This window comes from Zootoca vivipara, chromosome 3 (genome assembly GCF_963506605.1).
Source record: "Zootoca vivipara chromosome 3, rZooViv1.1, whole genome shotgun sequence".
Lineage (NCBI taxonomy): Eukaryota > Metazoa > Chordata > Lepidosauria > Squamata > Lacertidae > Zootoca > Zootoca vivipara.
In genome coordinates, this window is record NC_083278.1 from 99,737,658 (window position 1) to 99,759,671 (window position 22,014).

General features: G+C 40.7%; 1 protein-coding gene across 1 annotated transcript in view; it reads right to left on the minus strand.

Moving 5' to 3' along the window:
• The window catches only part of LRPPRC (leucine rich pentatricopeptide repeat containing), a 113,764-nt gene that overhangs the window by 73,924 nt on the left and 17,826 nt on the right, over positions 1–22,014 (minus strand). Inside the window, exons 6-14 of the mRNA XM_035111198.2 lie at positions 21,069–21,155; positions 20,033–20,159; positions 18,184–18,328; positions 16,896–17,053; positions 15,770–15,875; positions 15,565–15,672; positions 5,720–5,838; positions 4,522–4,615; positions 393–462 (exon numbers count right to left, since the gene is read on the minus strand). Of these exons, the coding sequence (XP_034967089.2) occupies positions 393–462; positions 4,522–4,615; positions 5,720–5,838; positions 15,565–15,672; positions 15,770–15,875; positions 16,896–17,053; positions 18,184–18,328; positions 20,033–20,159; positions 21,069–21,155 (1,014 nt within the window). The remainder of the gene's footprint in view (positions 1–392; positions 463–4,521; positions 4,616–5,719; positions 5,839–15,564; positions 15,673–15,769; positions 15,876–16,895; positions 17,054–18,183; positions 18,329–20,032; positions 20,160–21,068; positions 21,156–22,014) is intronic.

A 22,014-nucleotide genomic window follows, 5' to 3' on the forward strand; every position in this document is an offset into this window, starting at 1 on the left:
GAACGTTTCCCACCCATGTCACTCACAAGAGTGGGAAGTAATAATAATAATAATAATAATAATAATAATAATAATAATTTATTATTTATACCCCACCCATCAGGCTGGGTTTCCCCAGCCACTCTGGGCAGCTTCCAACAAAATATTAAAATACAATGGTCTGTTAAAATACAATGTAGGGTTCATTCTGGCTCTTTAAACCTTAAGAGAGATGATAGGCCTGCACTGGTTCTTACAGCCACAGATATCCTCCTATCCAGCTCCTAAATATACAGTACTTTCATTCCTCACCCCTTTTTTCTTAAAGCAACTGCCCAAAATACCATCCTGGGATTAAGGACCAAGGGCATCCAAGGTACAAAGGTGGCAGTGAAAGATTCATAAACTCTTACCGCCTGAATCCAAGGGTTAGACTGCCTCTGAATTGCACTTGATCCATGGGTGGCATATTTGGAGAAGACACTGCAGAATAAATGAAAATTCTTAGAATGTGTTGACCCTTGCTTCTCCGAAAAGCATTAAGCCTTCGGTATCAAAAGACATTTATTTAAAGAGAATCTGTTTAGTAAGATCATCTTGGCACATGAATGCATGATCTTCCAATAATTTCAAGTTTTAAATACAGAGAGGTCTTTCTTTGCTGGCTAGAAAGAGAAAGATATACAATACCCTGGAATTACAGTGCATTTTGGAGTTTTTTGTCAATTATTAGGGAATGCAGTTACTGCATGTTCATCTCCGTGCATACTAACTTAGAGCAACAGTCCCTGTTGAATCAGTCTCCACCAAGTGAAATACATTTATTTATCTCATACAATTTACACGTATTTAAAAAACCATCAAAGCGGTTTACAAAAGATAAAACAGAATCCACAACACTCATTAGCTCTCAGTAACGTATCTGGGAAGCTAAATTTCATAAGCCTAGGCTATGTGTGACAATGGAACAGAGACTGCTATGCAGCACTAGGGGTGGGGGGAGTTGGCTTAATTCAAGCCAGGAATGAAACACACAAGCTGGTATGTGTGGAGGGGAGGTGGGAGAGCAGACAGCTGACGGAGGAAGAACATGGACATTGAACGGCTCTAAAAATCAACAGCTAGGCAGAATTTCTAGTAGTTGAAACATCAGTGCCCATCTGTCTTTCAAATGCATGCACTCTGGCAGAACGCATTACTTCTTCCATGCTAGCTTCCAGACAAGCAGCGCAGGAGAATCCAAATTCAGTCCCTAGACCAGAGCTTTCCAAACTGTGCGTCGCGACATGTTAGTGTGTCGGCTGCAGCGTGTAGGTGTGTCGCATGAACACTCCCCGCACTCCTCCCGGGGCTGGAAAGGGGTTACTTTAACCTCCGGTTTGCTAGTAAAACTGAATCACCGTGTTGTGAAATGATGCAAGTCTAAAAAGTGTGTCACCAACATGAAAAGTTTGGAAAGCTCTGCCCTAGACCAACTGGGCCTTACACTAAAGAACTTCCCTGCTTCTTTGTTGTGATCCCTCATGATTTTTGTTATCTAAATGTAGAAATGAATAAATGAGAAAGCAATCTTATGTTTAACAAGTTTTTGTTTGTTTCAAAAACAACAACAACACGGTACAGCTCTGTATGCTCAACCGCTGTTGCTGCCGCTGACAGCCGGCAAAGCTGGTTTCCTTAGCGACAAACAAGTCTGGGGGGGGGGGAATGAAAAACAGATGACAATGAAGTGGAATGGGGCAGTTGAGAAAGGGAGAACAGGCACCCTTGTGCACACTGTCTAATGCATCAAGATTCCTTCATAGTTTTCATCTTCTCAGTTTTGGGAATCTATGCATTATACAACTTTATAATAGACTCCAATTAAAATCCTGTTTATTTGTATATATTTTTTAAACAAAAATTATATATGGATGTTTTATGATGGCCTATATTTGTAATGCCTAATAAAGGTTTGGCGGAGTAAGAAGCATTATAGAAACCTGGAAGCTGAAATCAATAGCCCTTTTGTAGCAGTCCGCTTTATCAGGTTGCCTTCCCCTTAACCAGCTGCACCACAAAAGGAAGCTTTAATTTGATCTATTAACATGAAACCCTTTCTGGTAAGACTATCAGTATACAGCATGGGTAGCCAAACTAAGGCCCGGGGGCCGGCCCAATCGCCTTCTGGGAACCGGTGTGTTTTTACATGAGTAGAATGTGTCCTTTTATTTAAAATGCATCTCTGGGTTATTTGTGGGGCATAGGAATTTGTTCATTATTATTTTTCCAAAATACAGTCCTTCCCCCTCCCCCAGGTCTGAGGGACAGTGGATCGGGCTAAAAAGTTTGCTGACCCCCAATATATAGATTCAATAGTTTAATGTACAAAGCAGTATTTCACGAGTATTTCACAAGAGTTGTGACGCTACTAAAGTAAAGACAAGTATGCACTGATGACTCTTTGGATGTTGTAGCAGTTTAAACTGGAGTGGGGTGGAGGAAGAAAAACATTCATAAACACAGTTACAGGTAGGTAGCCGTGTTGGTCTGACATAGTCAGTCGAAACAAAAAATAAAAAAATCCTTCCAGTAGCACCTTAGAGACCAACTAAGTTTGTCATAGGTACGAAAGCTGATACCTATGACACAACCTAGTTGGTCTCTAAGGTGCTACTGGAAGGAATTTCTTTATGCATAAACACACATAGGGAAAGCAAAGGAGATAGACAGTGATCCCAAGATCATTACGCTCCACACTTCGAAGTTGTGCAGCGTATCAGAATCTCACTTATGAGCACTATTGTGAGCTTTGACGTCTCTGGTTACCTAGGAAAAGTGCCTAAAACCATCATTCTTTGTTCCCTCATCCCATCAATAGATAGCCACGTGAGGGAAGAGGTCAGATCACTGATTATTTGTTGGTGAGCATTGGTGGAGAAATTTGAACCACCTCACCTAGTCTGGCACCTGGCAATGCAAATTGTCTGCTCCAATGCTAATCAGAGCGCCTGATGAGCAGGGAGGGGGAAATAGCACACAAACACCCCCCCAGCTGATCAGCTGAGGAGAGGGCTGTGTGTCCACTCTGTCAGCAGCGGATGATGGGGTACCTGGCCTCTGGTTGTCCAGTCACTGCTGCATACCAAGATGGGGGGGAGGGGGGGAGCTGCAGGGGCACTGGCAGAGCCCATCCAGCACTCGTGCTGGCACCAAACACACTGCAGCCTTGCTCTTCCACTGCTCTGTACCAATACACAGCAACAATGCGAATGCCACTGCCACCCCCAGTCCGTCATCCGCTGCTACTGCACCTTATAGATGAGTGTTTGGGGGGGTGGGGGTGGCTACACCACTGCTTGCATGCAACCCCCGGGAGGTTGGCCAAGACTGAACACAACCCTCAGGCTAAAGAAGGTTGGAAACTGTTCTCTGCAAGATCAAAGTGGGAAACCACCCCATTGTCTCTTTCCCTGCAAATCCTGTCCTCACAAATCCTGTCTAAAGGGCACATTCAAGATATGAAGACGGTGTGAGCCTGTGACCCAAATTCAGGAATTATTTTGTTGTTGTTGTTGTTTAGTTGTTTATTCATGTCCGACTTTTCATAACCCCATGGACCAGAGCACGCCAGGCACTCCTGTCTTCCACTGCCTCCCGCAGTTTGGTCAGACTCATGTTGGTGGCTTCGAGAACACTGTCCAACCATCTCGACCTCTGTCATCCCCTTCTCCTTGCGCCCTCCATCTTTCCCAACATCAGGGTCTTTTCCAGGGAGTCTTCTTTTCTCATGAGTCTTCTCTTCTCATGAGCCTCAGCTTCACGACCTGTCCTTCCAGTGAGCACTCAGGGCTGATTTCCTTAAGAATTGATAGGTTTGATCTTCTTGCAGTCCATGGGACTCTCAAGCGTCTCCTCCAGCACCATAATTCAAAAGTATCAATTCTTTGACAATCAGCCTTCTTTATAATCCAGCTCTCACGTCCATACATCACTACTGGGAAAACCATAGCTTTAACTATACGGACCTTTGTTGGCAAGATGATGTCTCTGCTTTTTAAGATGCTGTCTAGGTTTGTCATTGCTTTTCTCCCAAGAAACAGGAGTCTTTTAATTTCGTGACTGCTGTCACCATCTGCAGTGATCATGGAACCCAAGAAAGTAAAATCTCTCACTGCCTCCATTTCTTCCCCTTCTATTTGCCAGGAGGTGAGTAGAAATGCCTCCATTTCTTCCCCTTCTATTTGCCAGGAATTAAGTAGTTATAACAACAAAACAATGGCCCAAACCCAGATAATGCAATCTGAGATTGTGGATTTCATAGAATAAAGTTAAATGTGATTTTATGGATTTATTTTGTGCTTGTTTTAATCATTAATTCTGTATTTATAAAGAGGCAAGGCACACTAGAACTCCAAGTCTAGGGAACTGGTGAAGTAAATTTTATTTATGCTATCAAGGAGACTTTTTTAAAAAAATTAAAAAGTACGTTTTTCATTCTTACATCTAGCTTCAACAGACAATGGCTGTACAAATAATAATCACAACATCAAGGATACTTACATAAAGCTAAAACATCCTCCAGTCTCCCACTGGCTGCTGTGTATCTGATTTCTGCTGCAGAGAATGATTTACTATCAATAGGAAAGTTCGCTTCCTATGGAAAGATCATAATACAGAGACGAAATGCAGGAACAACTGGTAGAGCACAGTGCTTAAGACCCCAGCATGAAATCCAAACTCTGGTATGAATTCAACAATCAGCCTTAGACAAACCCCATCCTCTTCTTAATGGAAGGTTGGCACTGGCCTTCCTAATAAAAAAGGTAAAGGGACCCTTTACTGGCCAGGGGAGCTGGCATTTGTCCGCAGACATTTTTTCTGGGTCATGTGGCCAGCACGACTAAGCCGCTTCTGGCGCAACAGAACACACAAGCCAGAGCAGTGCACGGAAACAGCGTTTACCTTCCCACTGGAGTGGTACCTATTTATCTACTTGCACTTTTTTTGGCTTGCTTTCAAACTGCTAGGTTGGAAGGAGCTGGGACTGAGCAACGGGAGGTCACCCTGTCACGGGGATTCGAACTGCCGACCTTCTGATCAGCAAGTCCAAGAAGGTTTAGACCACAGCACCACCTGCGTCTCTGGCCTTCCTAATAGAAGGTTGCAAGTATTTCTGAAATATCTATGTATTATGCTTGCACATCAGACTCTTCTCACTGTGTACCCTTAAATCTGTTCTAGGTTTCCCTCAACCTTCTGGAGCAGATCTGGAGAGGGCATGAGGTGCATACAGGCAGAGGAGAGGGAGTTCCACTGTACAAGCATAAATCCTGGTGCTGACAGAGTTAGTTGGATATTGTCTAAAATAATAAAATGTGTATTTAGTTGCAAGCCAATAACTTTTAGTTATTACAGCAACTATTTTATATGCATTAAGATTTAAAAATTAGAAATGTGATTTAAACGAATGGCTTAAAATTATACTGGTGTAAAAATGATTCCCTCCTGCACCATCCACTACACAAATAATTCTGGAAATTTCAACTCCAAAATAAGTCATTAATCATTCTTAATGCCTCAAAGCAGCTTTCTGGAAAAATATGGAAAATACATTAAAGATAAGGTATAAAAAGTTTATTTAGGAGGCATGTTTCTAGGGCTAGTACAGCATCAAGATCACCACAAAAATAAAATGAAACTTGGTAAGTTAACATCACTGGGATATGAAGTACGGTAATAAGCCAACTATTTAACTCACCTGCAGCAGACGGCGCGCAGAGCTGATATCATCAAAATTTGTCAAAACGTAGCTGGAATATGTTTCTATATCAGGCTCTACCTGCATTTCATGCATTGCTTTGAGGACTTCAATTGTACCTAAAGGGGGGAGGGGAAACAGATGCTGAACCAGATGTTGAATTTCAGCTACCTAGAAACTTTGGGCCATATTCAATGTGTCCATATGTGAACAGATCAGAGTTCTGCTTCTCCAGTGGAACCTCTTCACCTACAGTCCCTCACATGCCCCAACATCTGCCCCGGAGGATTGTGGGACTCTCCAGAGCAGATCTGGGGATAGTACAAGGGGTTGCAGAGGGAGAAGGTGTCCCTTTATGCAAGCAGAAGTGCTCATGCTGCATTAGATTCAACCCTAAAACTATAGATCTCCATGCAATGTCAGGAAAAATTAAAAGATTGGAAATGGCTTTATAGAAACAAGACTTTGTGATTGCTTTGTTCCAGTTGCTGCTCTGTCTCGTCCTCAGGAATCAGGTTCTGCTGTGAAATCAGCTACATTCATGTGTATCTTTACCATAAGCACATACAGTGAAGGGGGAAAGTATTTGATCCCCTGCTAAATTTGCCTGTTTGCCTTCTAACGAAGAAATAACCAGTTCATAATTTTAATGGTAAATTTCTGTGAGAGACAGAATAACAACAGGAAAACCCCCAGAAACCCAGAAGACAAAAGTCAGAGATTGATGTGCATTATAATGAGTGAAATACGTATTTGATCCCTTAACAACCAGCCAGATGTCAGGCTACCTGGTATCTTCACTGTATGTAAGGAGCTGAGATTAGAAGCACCTGCTGTAAGGGTATAAAAGGTATAAAAAGTTTATTTAGGAGGCATGTTTCTAGGGCTAGTACCTGTGATGCCAGCTCGTTACAGTACCTGTACAAAAGACACCTGTCGACAGAAGCAATCAATCCAGCAGATTCCAAAGTAGCCACCATGACCAAGACCAAAGAGCTGCCCAAGGATGTCAGGGACAAGATTGTAGACCTGCACAAGGCTGGACTGGGCTACAAGACTATTGCCAAGCAGCAAGACTATTGCCAATCTACCAACAGGTAGATCTACCGGTAGATCACTGGACGCCTGTGGTAAGAATCTTAACAACTTTGGCTCCCCTAAAAAACTTTGACCTGAACCCCCCCAAAAATGGGGTAGATAACCGCCAGTTTTTAACTCTGAGTAGATCGCAGTCTCTTGGGAGTTGGCCACCCCTGAATCCAAACCCTGCAGTACAAGAATCTTTCCCACAATATGCAGCTCAAACCCACAACCCTGAGATTAAGAGTCTCATGCTATACTGACTGAGCTACACAGGTGATCACAGGGTGTGTGTGTTTTGTCCACTATAAGGAGCTGGTGGCTTTCCTGAATGTGTATGTTTCTGATGAGAGAAGGTTTGGGTGGGAGTTGTCTGTGAGAGTGATAGAGGAATGCACTTGGGTAGAGAAAGGGAGTGGTGTGTGTGTGTGTGTGTGTGTGTGTGTGTGTGTGTCTGGGAAATGCTCCTGTTATTAGACACTCTTGCTGGAGGGAAGGGGATCACTATTGTGTGATCACCATGATTAGCTACAAATATGAATGCAGTGTGTGTAAGTTTGCTTGCGGATCGGTCCAGGATCAAGTCAGAAAATGGGAAACCATTGAAGATAAGAAGGATCACACGCAGCCTGCCTGCCAGGAGTGGAGATTTAAAATCCCAAAACTTCCTTGAACCTTGTTGATTGCAGGGCATGTGAGTCACACAGCTCCAGACTGTTATCTGCCAGAGTCTTGGGGATTCAAAGTGGATTGCTTCATACAAGCACACACTAGGGCAGTTTTAAGTTTTAAAATCTGGGACTTGTCTAGAGGAGGGATTGCTTTATTGCAGGGGCGTCCAACTTCCAAGAGTCTGCGATCTACTCACAGTATTAAAAAACTGGCAGTGATCTACCCATTGTCAAAGTTCCTTTTTTTTTAAAGGAAGCCAACTTGTTGAGCTTATTTTTAGGGAGCCAAAGTTTATGAGCTGGGGTGTGTGTGAATTTTGCTGGGGGTTCGACCTGTTGGGCAATCGACCTGTTGGGCAGCCCTGCTTTACTGTATTTGTAAACCTACTCATTTTTCAGTGCATTTTTGCTCCACTGGTAGCATTGTGAAAGTAACATAAAACCAGCCTAGATGAAGTCATTTTCCAAAGAACTACCGTATTTTTCGCTCCATAAGACACTTTTTTCCTCCTAAAAAGTAAGGGGAAATGTCTGTGCGTCTTATGGGGGGAATGTGTGGTCCCTGGAGCCAACTTGCCCAGGGGCAAAAAGCAGGCTGTCCTTTTTTACTTAAAGAAAGAGCTAAAGGCTAACAAGAGGGAAAGAGGGGTGTTGAAAAGCAGCCGCTCAGCAGCTGATTGCAAGAGATCCAGGAGAGATAAGGGATGCTAGCTCCCTTCCAGGCCCCACCCCTTGCCCAGGCCTCCATTGTTGAATGTTCTGCAGAAGGAGGCTGTTTGTTTCCCCGGCAACATGTGACTGACTGATTGGATTATCTGGCTGATTAGATTATCAGAAGCTGTAGAACTGTGAGTCGAACAGGATTTTTCCCCTCTGCAAAGTAAACTCAACAACTTTGAGCTGATCCTTTAAAAATGGGGCTTTTCCTGTTTGCAAAAGAAGCTGTACAACTGTGAGCTGATTCCCCCCCCCCAAAAAAACGGGGCTTTCTTATGGTCAGGTGTGTCTTATGGAGTGAAAAATACGGTAACTAAAAACCTGTGAACTTCATTTATACATCACCTAAGTACAGCATTTTAAGTTGTTATTGGGGAGGTGCCGGGGGGGGGGGTGTTTTTAGGCTGTTTGGTGGAAGGCACCTGGGCAACATAACTCTTCTACTTGATGGCAGCAGAATGGCCTAAAGGGAAGGGTGTGCACACTGTTCTGACCAGATCTCCCTTCCCAACACACTGTAGCAAGGAAGAAAGTTAGCAAATTTAAACTTGGTTACAGTGGGGAACAAGGATTTAGGTGTTAAGACAGGGGTAGGCAACCTAAGGCTCAGGGGCTGGATGCGGCCCAATCGCCTTCTCAATCCATCCCACGGATGGTCTGGGAATCAGCATTATTTTACATGAGTAGAATGTGTCCTTTTATTTAAAATGCATCTCTGGGGCATAGGAATCCGTTCATTTCCCCCCCTTCAAAATATAGTCCAGCCCCCGACAAGGTCAGAGGGACAGTGGACCGGCCGTTGCTGACAGCCTGTGTTAAGACTTATGTAAAATTTGGGTTTTCAAAACTGATCTGAAGAAAGAGAAGTGGTAACAGGAACACATTCAGCAAAAGTTTCACATTTATTGGCATGCATAATAGAATGCATGGTGGGTGGGGTTGTTGTTGTTTTTTGTAAAACCAACACCTGGTTAATCCATTTAACTAATTTAACTATTAAAAAGAAAATGTAAAAGTCTTGCATCTGGCATTTAAAGGTTACCACAAAGACACTATGGCTAAGTTCTTGCCTTTTAAAACATAATGCTGCATTTTATTACACCATGTCTAGCTAACCAACTCCGGAATTCATGTCAAAACCTATACAGGTACTGGAATTTTTGTAAGCATAAAAATGATTTGTCAGATGCTGCAGGATACCAGATTCAAGTAGCATATGCTTTTTTCTCCTTTTTCCAAGTTGCCTCACATATTTGTTATTATAAAAAATTCTAAAGTTTCCTGAAGTCCCTGTCTTTGCCCTGGAGTGCCACCTATGGAAAAGTGACACTTCCATGAATATTTTATGCAGTGCACTACGGTGCAAATAATCAAATGTGAATTCCCTTTGAGCACTTAAAAATACATGCCAACAAGTCACACTAAATTAAAGTCGCATCATTTGCTCAAGTTTGCCTTAAAACAGAAGACTGACTGATTTTGGCCAAGAACCGGCAAATGTATCCAGAAAGAATTAATTACAATATAATTTTGCTCAATACATTTCAAAATCTGACAGCAAGCTTATGCTTTATATTTATAAGATGTCAAAAAACTGTGATGAAAACTCAGCTGAAACTGCATTTCATCAGCACTTCTATACTTTGAGAAAAGTGTTTAGATGCACGTTATCAGTAACATCTGTTTGCTTTTAAAATAACTGCTACAATAAATTAGGCCCATAATAGCCAGGAGATGTGGGTTCAAAGCTCTATGCAATCAAGCAAAAATTGCTTATGGCCTTTTATACCCCAAATTCACATCTGTTACAACCCTATTCTTGCTGGCTTTATTTTTGAGCAGATGCAAGTGTTGTAATGAGGATTAGAATTTAGGATACTATTAATGTTTTATATAGGGACAGGCGTTTTAAGGGGATATGGATAAAGCATCCAAGGAAGATGGGAGTGGCTATCAAAATGTGCACACATAGTGGAATTATGTGTTCTAAATATATGCTTGCAGGGATAGTTTTCTCTTTTAACACTTTGGCCATCTATCTGCACTTGCAATAAATTCCTATTTTTAAGTCTCAGAGCTTCAAACCGGTGCATACTACTGAACTATCTCATTAACTGACAGGGCTGGTTTAAACCATGAGTCTGAGAGTAAAGGGCATACTAAATTTTGCTACCTTATCCTTCAGTGAGTGGCTGCATTCACACGTAACGCTAAACCATAGTTTAGTGTTGCAAGTACAAGCAGAAAAGAGCTGCTATGGGCCCTTGGGACTTTTGCTCTCTTCCAGCTGTACAGCAGGGAGGAGAACTTTGGCAGCATTCTGTATGAATCACAGGTTGCAGCTCCACCTGCCCGCAGACTGTCTTGCCAGAGTGGTGCATGCTCTGGTTATCTCCCGCTTGGACTACTGCAATGAGCTCTACCTTTGAAGGTGACCCGGAAACTACAATTAATCCAGAATGCGGCAGCTAGACTAGTGACTGGGAATGGCCGCCGGGACCACATAACACCGGTCCTGAGAGATCTACACTGGCTCCCAGTACGTTTCTGAGCACAGTTCAAAGTGTTGGTACTGACCTTTAAAGCCCTAAACGGCCTTGGTCCTGTATACCTGAAGGAGCGTCTCCATCCCCACCATTGAGCCCGGACACTGAGATCCAGCACCAAGGGCGTTCTGGCGGTTCCCTCATTGCGAGAAGTGAGGTTACAGGGAACAGACAGAGGCACCCGCCCTGTGGAATGCCCTCCCAGCAGATGTCAAGGCAATAAGCAACGATTTTACTTTTAGAAGACAACTAAAGGTGGCCCTGTTTAGGGAGGTTTTTAATGTTTGATGCTGTACTGTTTTTAATATTCGGTTGGAAGCCGGCCAGAGTGGCTGGGGAAACCCAGCCAGACGGGCGGGGTAGAAATAATAAATTATTATTATTATTATTATTATTATTATTATTATTATTATTATTATTATTATAAAACAAACCCTAGTTACTTTCCCGACTAACAAACTTATTTATTATTTATAATTTCATAAACTTTATATACCACTTGCTTGTAGAAAAACCACAAAGTGGTTCAAACTATGGGTTATAAATCTGGCTTGTTTAAACTACAATCTCTGGTTTGTATTCAAAGACAGCCTAGCTTTCATGAAATGTGAAAACGAATTCTGCCAAAGTCCTCCAAACGCAAGTCTTATAGTAGATTCTTACTGTATGCTGCCGTAAATCATGGCTTACCAGCATGTGCGAACTGAGTTAATACCACAAAGCACACCCATATTGAGGCTTTGCTTTATGAAAATGCATTAAAATTTAATAAATGCATTAATCAATTAAAAGGCAGGTGGCCAGTGCAAATTTAAATTAGTAAACATATTTGCCGTTTACTGGTCATACCTAGGTTAGTTTATCCAATATAGATAGTACTGCCTCTTTAGCAGCATACTGCAGGTGAAAAGGTCAGGTGACAGTTTTGAATGTTTCCCCAGATAGAAGATGCCTGAATATAATAAACTAGTATATCAGGGGAAAGACTACACAAAATTCTTCCTCTCTGATGAGCTCATCTTCTTTGTAGGGGGTAGAGACATTCAAAACACAGTACAATCTGATATTCTATCACTTCATTCAACATAATCCGAGCTTTGTCAACCTAAGCAGCAGAATAAGGTAGCAGTGTGGTTTGTACCCTACAAAGGTACAGGCAAACTATTTCATATTTTTTATTGCTCTCCCATTTACCAAGAGTAACCAACTAGCATATCAGGAGGAAGGTTTTGTCCTAGCCCACACCCTGCTTTGCAAGCTTATCGACTGCAGAACACTTTTTGACATGGGCTAAATGTGTAAAACAGGCAATCCACTTCAAATGCAACAGTGACTGCAATGAACTGTGAATATTTTAAGATTAAAAAGCACATACACACAAAACATTCTTAGCATCATGCTTAAGCCAGGATAGCTCTAGCAATGTCATAGTCAAATCTGTGTCAACAATGATAAAAGACAGAGACACAGAATGCATCTACTTATATGTTCACATGCATTTGAACGTGTGTTGATGTATGATGAAGGAATGCTTCTGGGGGGGGGGGTATTTTGGCAGTGGATCTGGAATTTTGCTTTAAACAGTGAATAAGGATGTAGCAGTATCTGTCAGTGGGTCCAACAAGGTCAGGAATATCCTTTATGCCATTAGTGCCACTAGAGAAAGGGGTGTCACACCTTCAGAGATGTCTGGAATTTATACCACTGGTACAGATGATTGCTTGGGAACTTCACATCCCTCGTGTCTTTACTAAATTTGCAAATGTTTACAAATGATGTCCATAACTGGTTTCTTGATTTTCTTGACTGACTGGAAAGAAGCTTCTCACCTTGTGAGATGTAACTATCTATTATAGAAAGCATGTCCATTACAAACACACCAACCATTTTGCATAACCAGCATGTGCAAACAGACTTTGCACAGATTCTTCCCAAGAAATGCGATGCACAAATGTAACAGACCAAAGAAGCACGCAGAAATTTATTCTGCATAAGCTTCCCTGAAATGTGGGAGAAACTCATGGCACAACCTGTGACTGATTTTTCTGTGCAATTCTCTTTGAGGAGATGTGATTAACAATAATGTAAATGGTTTAATCACTACCTTAATTTGCATATGTGTTCTCATCTTTAACCTTTCTGTCCTCACAACAGCTTCATAGCACACTGCCATTATTTATATCAGAGTGACAGCTCAAAATCTAGGAATGAGGTCTAGTGACAGGGCCAAGGAGACAGCATCCACATGGTTTCTGAGCTTCCCCTCCTCCTTCCAATTATGATTCTTCACTTTCCCTGCAAACCAGAATAGGCAACTCACATCAAACTGTGGTTTCCAATTCTAGTACAGAGAAGAAGTTCAAACCACAGCTTGCCAATTCAGATGTAATGACAAACTATAGTTGTCCAGAGAAGGAAGTCAGGGAGGAAGGCAATGTGCACAAGGACAGCTGAACTATGGATTTGTTATGATTACTGAGGACCCAAATGGGTTGGGTTATGACCCTCGTCACGTGATGGAGGCAGGAGAGCAAAGAACTCTGGGAAGCAGGTGCCGTCCCCTTCAGTCCCGCCCCCCACCTGACAGATCAGGTCATTTTCTCCCAGCTCTCTATGTCACCTAAGTGTTTTTGCCTTCAACAGTATTTCATTTCTACTTCTTTACAGAGAAGATCAGAGAGATAGTCCCCAGAACCTATCAAATCTACACTTCAGGTAAGACCAATCATCCTTTTGCGGTTAATGCAAACTGGTTCAGTCAGTTTATGGCTGAGTAGGTATTTCAACTCAAAGTCTCAAAAGGTGTAAGTCTCTCACTCTCAATTCATCTGAATACATTGGTACAAAAGAAACATTCATGTGCAAGAAGTTGATTACCTTGGTAATCAAAGTTCAGGATCTTGCTGAAATTGAAGATGTCTTAGAAGCTGAAAACAAACAGCTAAGAATGGAGAACTTTCCAAACTATTAGCAACTAGTTTCTATCTGCGATAGGGTACAAAACTATGTGGAGTGTTGTTTTGGCAAGGTATTCATGTAAAAACAAAAACAACAGAAAATTCTAGGGAAGTCTGTAGATTAAACACATGTCACTGCTGTTAAGAGTTTTTAAGGAAGTTCACCACAATAAATATTATCTGCTTCATCTTTGAAATCCAAAATAGAACTGCATACTGAACTACCAAAAATTAGCCTCTCAAATAACATTTTGTTTACATAATACACTGAAAGTCTGCCCACATACTAAACACCATCAAGTGAAATTTTAATGCAGCACTACTTTCCCCCTCTATCTTTATGAGATAACATTTATTTATATTGTGCTCTTCTCCCCAGGTGCATCAGTTTTCCATTTTACAGGTTGAATTTGATTCTTCCAATTCCTGTGATCTTACAGTTAAAACTGCATCATGAACATAGCAATATGCAAGAAAGAATATACATTAAACCTGTCTGAAGAAAAGAGCATTCGCATTGATAACTTCATGCTGAAGATAGCACAATGTAAAGGGAGACTGGATGGCTACAAGAACAGAGAATGCTCTTGGTACACACAGCCACAACTTCTTGAAGTGCTTAAGTACAAACTTAGAAAAGATTTTCCTTTATGTGGCCAAAGACAACCTACACATTTCTCCTTGCTGCTGTTTTTAAACTGATGTTTCTTAGGGGTTTGTGGCACTGCTAGACTTCTGAATTGAAGATTCAGTATCATCTGATGTCACAAACCTCACTTCCCATTTGCCTTAAGCAACAACTGTTACACCTTCTGACCACTGCATAAAAGCAGAGCAAATTGTTCAGGTATGCAATAAAATGTTTTACCAGATGAATATGGCCACATGTATGCATGGCTTTTCACCCATTTATTTGTGGATGGAAGAGAACTTAAGCCTATGCTGAAACTCTGAATTTCTACAATGTATTTGCAACATGCTGGGATTCAAATGCTATGCTGGGGAGCAATTTGCCCAGTACTTTTAAGTGCCTTCAGGGACCTAAAGAGTTAACAAGAACAGAATGTTGTTTTATAAAGGTTTTTCTAAAAGGCTTGACACACTTTTATAGCCAGAAACAATTAGGGAATACTTGTTACAGCATTTCTTCTAAACTGGGATGCGACTGTATATTTAAAATAAAATTGCAATACAAACTGCCTGCTAAAAGCACTTTTTTTTGTTTGTGCATTTTGTTTGTCACCCAATGTCACACTAACAACTCTGCATCTCATTCTAAAGCACATTATACTGTGAGATAAGATGAAAAAGACAGTTTTTAATTTCCCCAAGGGGAAAGTACTTCTGTTAAAAGCATCTTTTTATCAGACCACTCTTTCTGAATTACCAATAATGCAAACCAACGAATTAGATATTGTACTTTAAAATTTAATATTTGTTCAATTCTTATTCATATCCTATAGACATCCCCATGTGTAACAGGGAAAAGTGTGTGCTAAATGCTTAAACCTACTTAAGAATCCCAAAGATTGAACATTTCAGTCCTTCAATCAGTGTGCTGTCAGGTCATGATCATTCAACAATGGAGGTTTTTCTGCTTTCATTATTGTAACTAAGCTCACATTTAACTTATCACTGCATAGGAATGAGCAAACCTTGTCAAAAAAAATTCATTTCTCTATCTTTAAAACAAGGGTTCCACAATGTAACCCAACTCTTAAAAGCTTCCTTAGATTTTGGTGAGCAGAAGATATATTAAGAGAGAAACAGCTAAAACAATCACAACTCCTTGAAGAGTTCTAAATTTAAGATGGTCACCAGTGGCATATCAAAAAATGCACAGTAAACTAAGGTTTGATTTTTAAAATGCTAACCTTGAACATTTTTCTCTTTCTGGTGGTTAACCAGCAACGGCCAAAAATAGTGAGGTCTGACAGGTCCGCCTTCTTCTTTGATGGCCTTCATTAGATCAATAGCCAAAGCTGAAAAGATTGAGAAAGTCAAAGAGTCAATAAATGGGGTTGTAACAGGGTTAAGTAGTAAAAAAAATTAACTGAGGTAAGCAATAAGAAAAAGTACCAGTTCTCTTTAACTCCAACGCACACAACAGAGTCATCTGCAGGGGAGCAGTGTGCATGCTGCTTTCTTTCATGTCACTGCAGAACTGTTTCAGTTTAGCCACCGGCTGTAAGGAAATGGGAGGTTTAAGAATTTCACTGTTCAACTGGCAATATTCAGCACAATTAAGTGAATGAGTACAGTGGACCCTCCGGATACGAATTAAATTCGTTCTGGGGGTCCGTCCACAACCCAAGAAGTCCGTAGGCAGAGGCGCCACTTCTGTGACACATGCATGGTCTGATTGAGTGCTTCTGCGCACACACGCAGTGCACAGAGCGCTTCTACACATGCACAAAGCGTACAGAGTACTTCTGCGCATGCAGCGAAACCCCGAAGTATACACTTCCGGGTTTACCACATTCGTATCGAGAGCGGTACGTAACTAGAGGGTCCACTGTACTTCAAATATTCTCGAGAAACAAGAGAGTGGTGGCTTTGATAGGGAACTGTGGTTGGCTACCGTGGGAGACAAAATGCTGAACTAGATAGGCCTTTAGTCTGATCTTCTTAAGTTCTTATGAATTTATCCATGCATCCAACACATACTAATCCAGTAGCGATAAGAGAAGCAGAGTCGCTCATGTAACTGCGTGCCAGCAGCTGGGAAGCAAGGCATAATAAGGGTGGCAAAGGCAACACAAGGAAGCCAGTGATCAATAGGGAGGGACGGGCTTATTTGCAAGGAGGAACGGGCCAATTCCAGCTGGGGAACTTGAACAGGAATACAAAGTGGAACAAAGGCCATGTATGAAGACAAGGGAAAGCATTTCTTGCTTCTGGGTAAAGATGTGGATATCAGAGTAGGATTCATAGGGTGGAATGGGGAGAGACATATGAGGGAAAGAATACAGCTTTGAAAAAGGGAGAGGAGCAGACCTTGCGAGTGAACAGTTTGCTTAAGAAAAAAATATTGATTTAAAGCAGGGGTGGTGAAAATGTGAACCCCCAGAAGCTGCTGGACTCCAACTCCCATCAGTCCAGGACAGCATGGCCAAAGGTCAGGTGTTACAAGAGCTGGAGTCCAGCAATATGTCAAAGGGTCCCCCTCCCCTGCTTTAAGGGTCCTTTGTAGGACTTCACATACCATGTTCAAATTTGCACAATGCCGTAAGAAGAAGTTGCCACGGTCTATGCTGCCTTCATTCTGGGAATCTGACAACACTGAAGGAAACGACTTCAGAACTTGAAAAGCTGTATCTTCTAAGCCATGCGTTAGTAAACTCAGACATAGATTCATTGCATCTAGGTAGTTAAGTACAGGGGGGGGGGAGAAAAACCAAATACGATTAGGAAGAGTCGGGGGGAAACCAATACATTAATGTGCAGAAGTAGTACGCTCAATTTGCACATTATATGGAAAATGATAGCATAATAAGCAAATCTAACATTATGGTCCAGTTATAAAGGCATTATGGCCAATAGATGTGCTTAACAATGTATTGATAAATTGTCAGTTTACAGTGTGCTACTTACCAAGCAATGTGGATATATTTCAATGCAACTCTAGAAGAAGCCATGTATAAACTCCACTGAAATTAACTAAAGTTCCAAAGAATAACTACTCTACAGATCTACAAGTTTATCACTCAGTGCTTCTTCTGGCTTTCACTGCTCAATGAGTAAGGATGATAGTAGCCATTTTTAAAGTCAGTAGCTATATCCATGTAATCTTTAACTATTTCTGCTCATGTGCCATAGTGAGAACTACCAATTCCTAAAGAAGTACCATGTTCTAACCAACTGAGCTAAGTCTAGATTAATATCACCAAGACTGTGTAAAGTCAAGCCAGAATAACCACCAATTAGACATGATTGTGGTGCTGTGGTTAAACCACTGAGCCTAGGGGGTTGCTGATCAGAAGGTCAGCGGTTCGAATCCCTGTGACGGGGAGAGCTCCCGTTGCTTGGTCCCAGCTCCTGCCAACCTAGCAGTTCGAAAGCACGTCAAAATGCAAGTAGATAAATAGGAACCGCTACAGCGGGAAGGTAAACGGCGTTTCCATGTGCTGCTCTGGTTTGCCAGAAGCGGCTTTGTCATGCTGGCCACATGACCTGGAAGCTATACGCCGGCTCCCTCGGCCAATAATGCGAGATGAGCGCGCAATCCCAGAGTCGGTCACGACTGGACCTAATGGTCAGGTGTCCCTTTACCTTTACCTATAAAAATACTATGTATCATTTTACTATTCTATTTGAGAGAGACATTTTATGTACATCTATCTTCCACAGCTACTACCCTGAGCTACCCAAATGGATGCATTAGTTAACTAAATAAGAAATAACCATGCATTTTCATTAATCTCATTTTTTGAAGAGTAAAGGCTAGTGCCAATAAGCAAATCAGATTTGTTTGCATCTTTCAAAAATATTACCTGGAATGTATCCCCTATCATGTCTCATCTTCTCCAAAATGTTCTGTACATACTGAGGATGTCCAGCCTTAGCAAGAGTAAAAATGATGTCCATTAAGTCCTTGTCCAAAAGGTAGGCATCACTTTTTTCAATGTTGCCCAGGATCTGCAATAGCAAGGAGAAACAATGTAATAGGAAACTAAATATAGATATAAATTTTCATCAGTATTAATCTTTTATATTATCATCAGTTTTGTTATCAAAATGTAATACTTTGCATCTACATGGAAAGAACACAGGAAGCTGTCTTGTACTTAGCTCAGTACTGTCTACAATGCCTAGCAGTGGCTCAGTGGAGATGGGATTTTCTGCATGTGAAGCTAATGCCCTATGGCGTTTCCACAAAGAGGGGATCTGGATTGACTTCTGCGGATGTGTTGTACGTTAAGGTGTTTAGTCATAACACAATGCCCAAAAGATCGAGGATGGATCTACGTCATGGGATAGTTGAGAATATACTATGCCACTATCTGCAAAATGATTCCAAAAACCATTCAGTGGAAGCAAAATATTGTGCTGGAACTGCCTTTTCAATGTGCAAGTAGGCTCCAATAGCATTGCATTCATTCAAAACAAAAGGCTGATTTTCCAAATGGTAGATTCAGGAGGTTCCAGGCATTAATCAGCCAAATGAAACTGTGTGCTGTGTTACGCATGGCACAATTGTGTTTCTGAATGTTAAGGGACCACTCTGGAGAAAAAGCCATTTCAGAAGTGTTAGTTCTGAAATATACGATCTTGTAGTAAAGACTGCAGAGTATTGATTTTTGTGGTTTAAGAAAAACAGCAGAAAGCACAGGTTACAAGTAGGTAGCCGTGTTGGTCTGGGTCAAAGTAAAATAAAAATTCCTTCAGTAGCACCTTAAAGACCAACTAAGTTTTTATTTTGGTATGAGCTTTCGTGTGCATGCACACTTCTTCAGATACAGTGAAATAGGAGTCCCCAGAAAGCACAGTTCTGCTAAACTTAAGACCTTTTAGATTGAAAGCATTGTAGTAATCTTTAAATTCATTGCAGGTGGAGAGAAAGAGGTTTAAACTGTCACGGTGTTCAGTTTAATTGCATTGAAGACCTGTCTAATAAACAACACTTTTTATCCCATGATAACTATAACCCAACTCACATCTTCAGCACAACTGTCTCTTTTTCCAACACTGATCTCAATTAATGTTTGGATATGTTAGATGATCCACAGGTATCAAAAGACAGAGACACCATATTATGTACAGATCTCCACAGTTTTTGGGATTCCACTACTGGTAGAGTGTGGTTACTAAAAGGTGGTGTAATGAAATGACCAAGTGTGTAAGTTGTGGAAGTCTTTCGATTTTCTTTTTTAAAAATATTTTTGTAAAAATGTATACCACTAACTCACATAGAAAACAGATGTGGGCAGCAAATGTAAAATCACAAGCACCAGAAAAATACAAAAGCAGAAAAAGCAACAACAAACTGGTGAATCACATTAAATTCGTTCAACTGAAAAGGCCTGTTGTCTTCAAAAGATGTGCTTGACGAAACATGCTATATTCTTGATTTCTTGTAGATACCAAGTGGGGCTCATTTACATAGGGGACAATTAACAGCATTACTCAGTGTATGCAAACACACAAATGATCTAGGCACCTTTGAGTAAGCCACCACCTTCTCTGCTTACCAAAGAATACCAGCTGCTGCACAATTTCAACATATTACACTTCCTATAGAATTAGCTACTAGCCATTTGGGAAAAGGCATGAATGAAAAGTGATGGCTATTATAAAATCTTTTCTGGACAGAGCTGCAGCTTTGCAAACGGTGTGTATTACCTCTTCAATTTTGCTCATGTCACCTTTCTCAGCATATGCATTCAACAGTGCAACGTAAGTGTCTGGACCAGGTTCAATGCCGGCATCTCTCATCACAGAAAGGATATTTTCAGCATTCTCCATATCTCTGAAGTGTAATTTAAAAAAAACAATGCTATAAACAGGTTGTGCTTGGTATTAGACTTGAGCCTATTGGGATGGGGGGTGTCACAATTTATCAACCTTAACTTATTTTTTAAATTAAACAGCTGGAATGAATGAAATATAGGACAGGAACAGACAGAACATCTCTGGCAAGTCCCAATAAGGATCATCAGTGGAAGGGAAAAATTCACCAAGGCTGGCTCACCTGCATGGCTACAGTATCACAATCAAATCTTGGCTTAATAATACAACCCCATTGCTACCGGTTCTCTACTCCCCTTCTTCAAGTGGCAAAACCGGTAATCTGCAGTTAACCAGAGCTTCCTGCTATATCTGAACTGGGAAGCTATAGCTACTGGTTTCTTAAAAAGGCAAAATATGAAGCATAGTTAATATGGCTTCCAAATCCTTCACAATTTCCCAGTCTGAGTATAACAGGAAGCTACGGTTAGTTGTGGCTTCCTGCCTTGTTTCATTGCTTGTATGAAGGAAGGGGGCAATTAGGACCAAAGCGGCTGTACCTGTCACCTCCACCCCCTTTCAGCTGCTATGTGCATGTCTAAAATTTTCCATGCAATTTAACGAGATACACTTAAGATCGTTTTTTACATGTAGTTTGGCCCTTAAGCATATGCATCAGAAAACCAGTCAAGGTTACAAATTTTGAAACTGTCCCATGCAAACAGTCACCTGGTTGGGGGGCGGCTTTGTGTATTCAAGAGATCCCTGCACACCATTATGCGTACATAAGATCTCTGCATTGTGGGTCAGGTAACTGTGGCTGATATGAAAGGTGTAACTATTTGTAACAATTCAAAAATTAGAAAATGCATTCACTTAACTCAGACAAAGTAGCAATTTAAGCAGGAGAAGAATAAGAACTATAAATTACCCAGATCGCGCATGGCCAGTCACAAGTGCGCTGAATACAGACTCTGTGATTGGGAGCTCCTTGCTTTTCATAAAACCTAGAATCTTGCTGCAAGATGAAGAACTAAGTCAGCTATGTTTTTCTTTGGAAAATGTAAGTAAAACAAATGTACTTTATACCGAAGACTATATGCATTAGTAAAACAAAATAAGATATTCTTTTTTAAAAAAAATAACAAGGACAATCATTTAAGTCTTGTAATACTGAGTTAGCTAAGACCTTGAGATTACCAGTTTTAAATACAAAAAGACAATTAATCCAATATTTTAAAACATATTCTGGAAAAAGTGTATGTTCATTGCTCTTATATTCCTCTTTTAACCTAAAATGGAAATTCCTGATTAAATTAGTACTGTGCAGCATAAAAACACATCCATGCTTTCTCCACTGGCTAGGTATTTTTTCTTGTAACTTGTTCCTTTCAAGTTATACAAATTCCAATTCTTCACTTGCATACAATGGCTGCATTCACATGAATAATGTTGCATACTAGCCATCGTTCAGAACCAAAACTGTGGTCAACCTTAACTATGGTTAGTTTCAACAAGCCCATTTCAGAAGCCACAATATGCAGCTGGCTTGTTTGAAAAGAACTATAGCCAAGTATTGTTTCTTTGGATAAGGTTATCCCTTGTATATATATTTTCTCTTTTTTCCTTTATTGCTAAAGAATTTATACATTTTCAATAACTATCTTTGAATTAATGACAAATCAAATCAATCCAAATTACAATAATAACAATACACAAATTACTGCATATATTCAAATTATAAAAATATTCTTGGGACTACCCATGTTCTAGATGTCTAGAGATAATCATCCTCATTCTCCCTTTTATATTTTTCAATGGACTTTCATTATTCAATCAGTGAAATTTGTTTCTTTGTTAAATTTTTGTTAAATTTT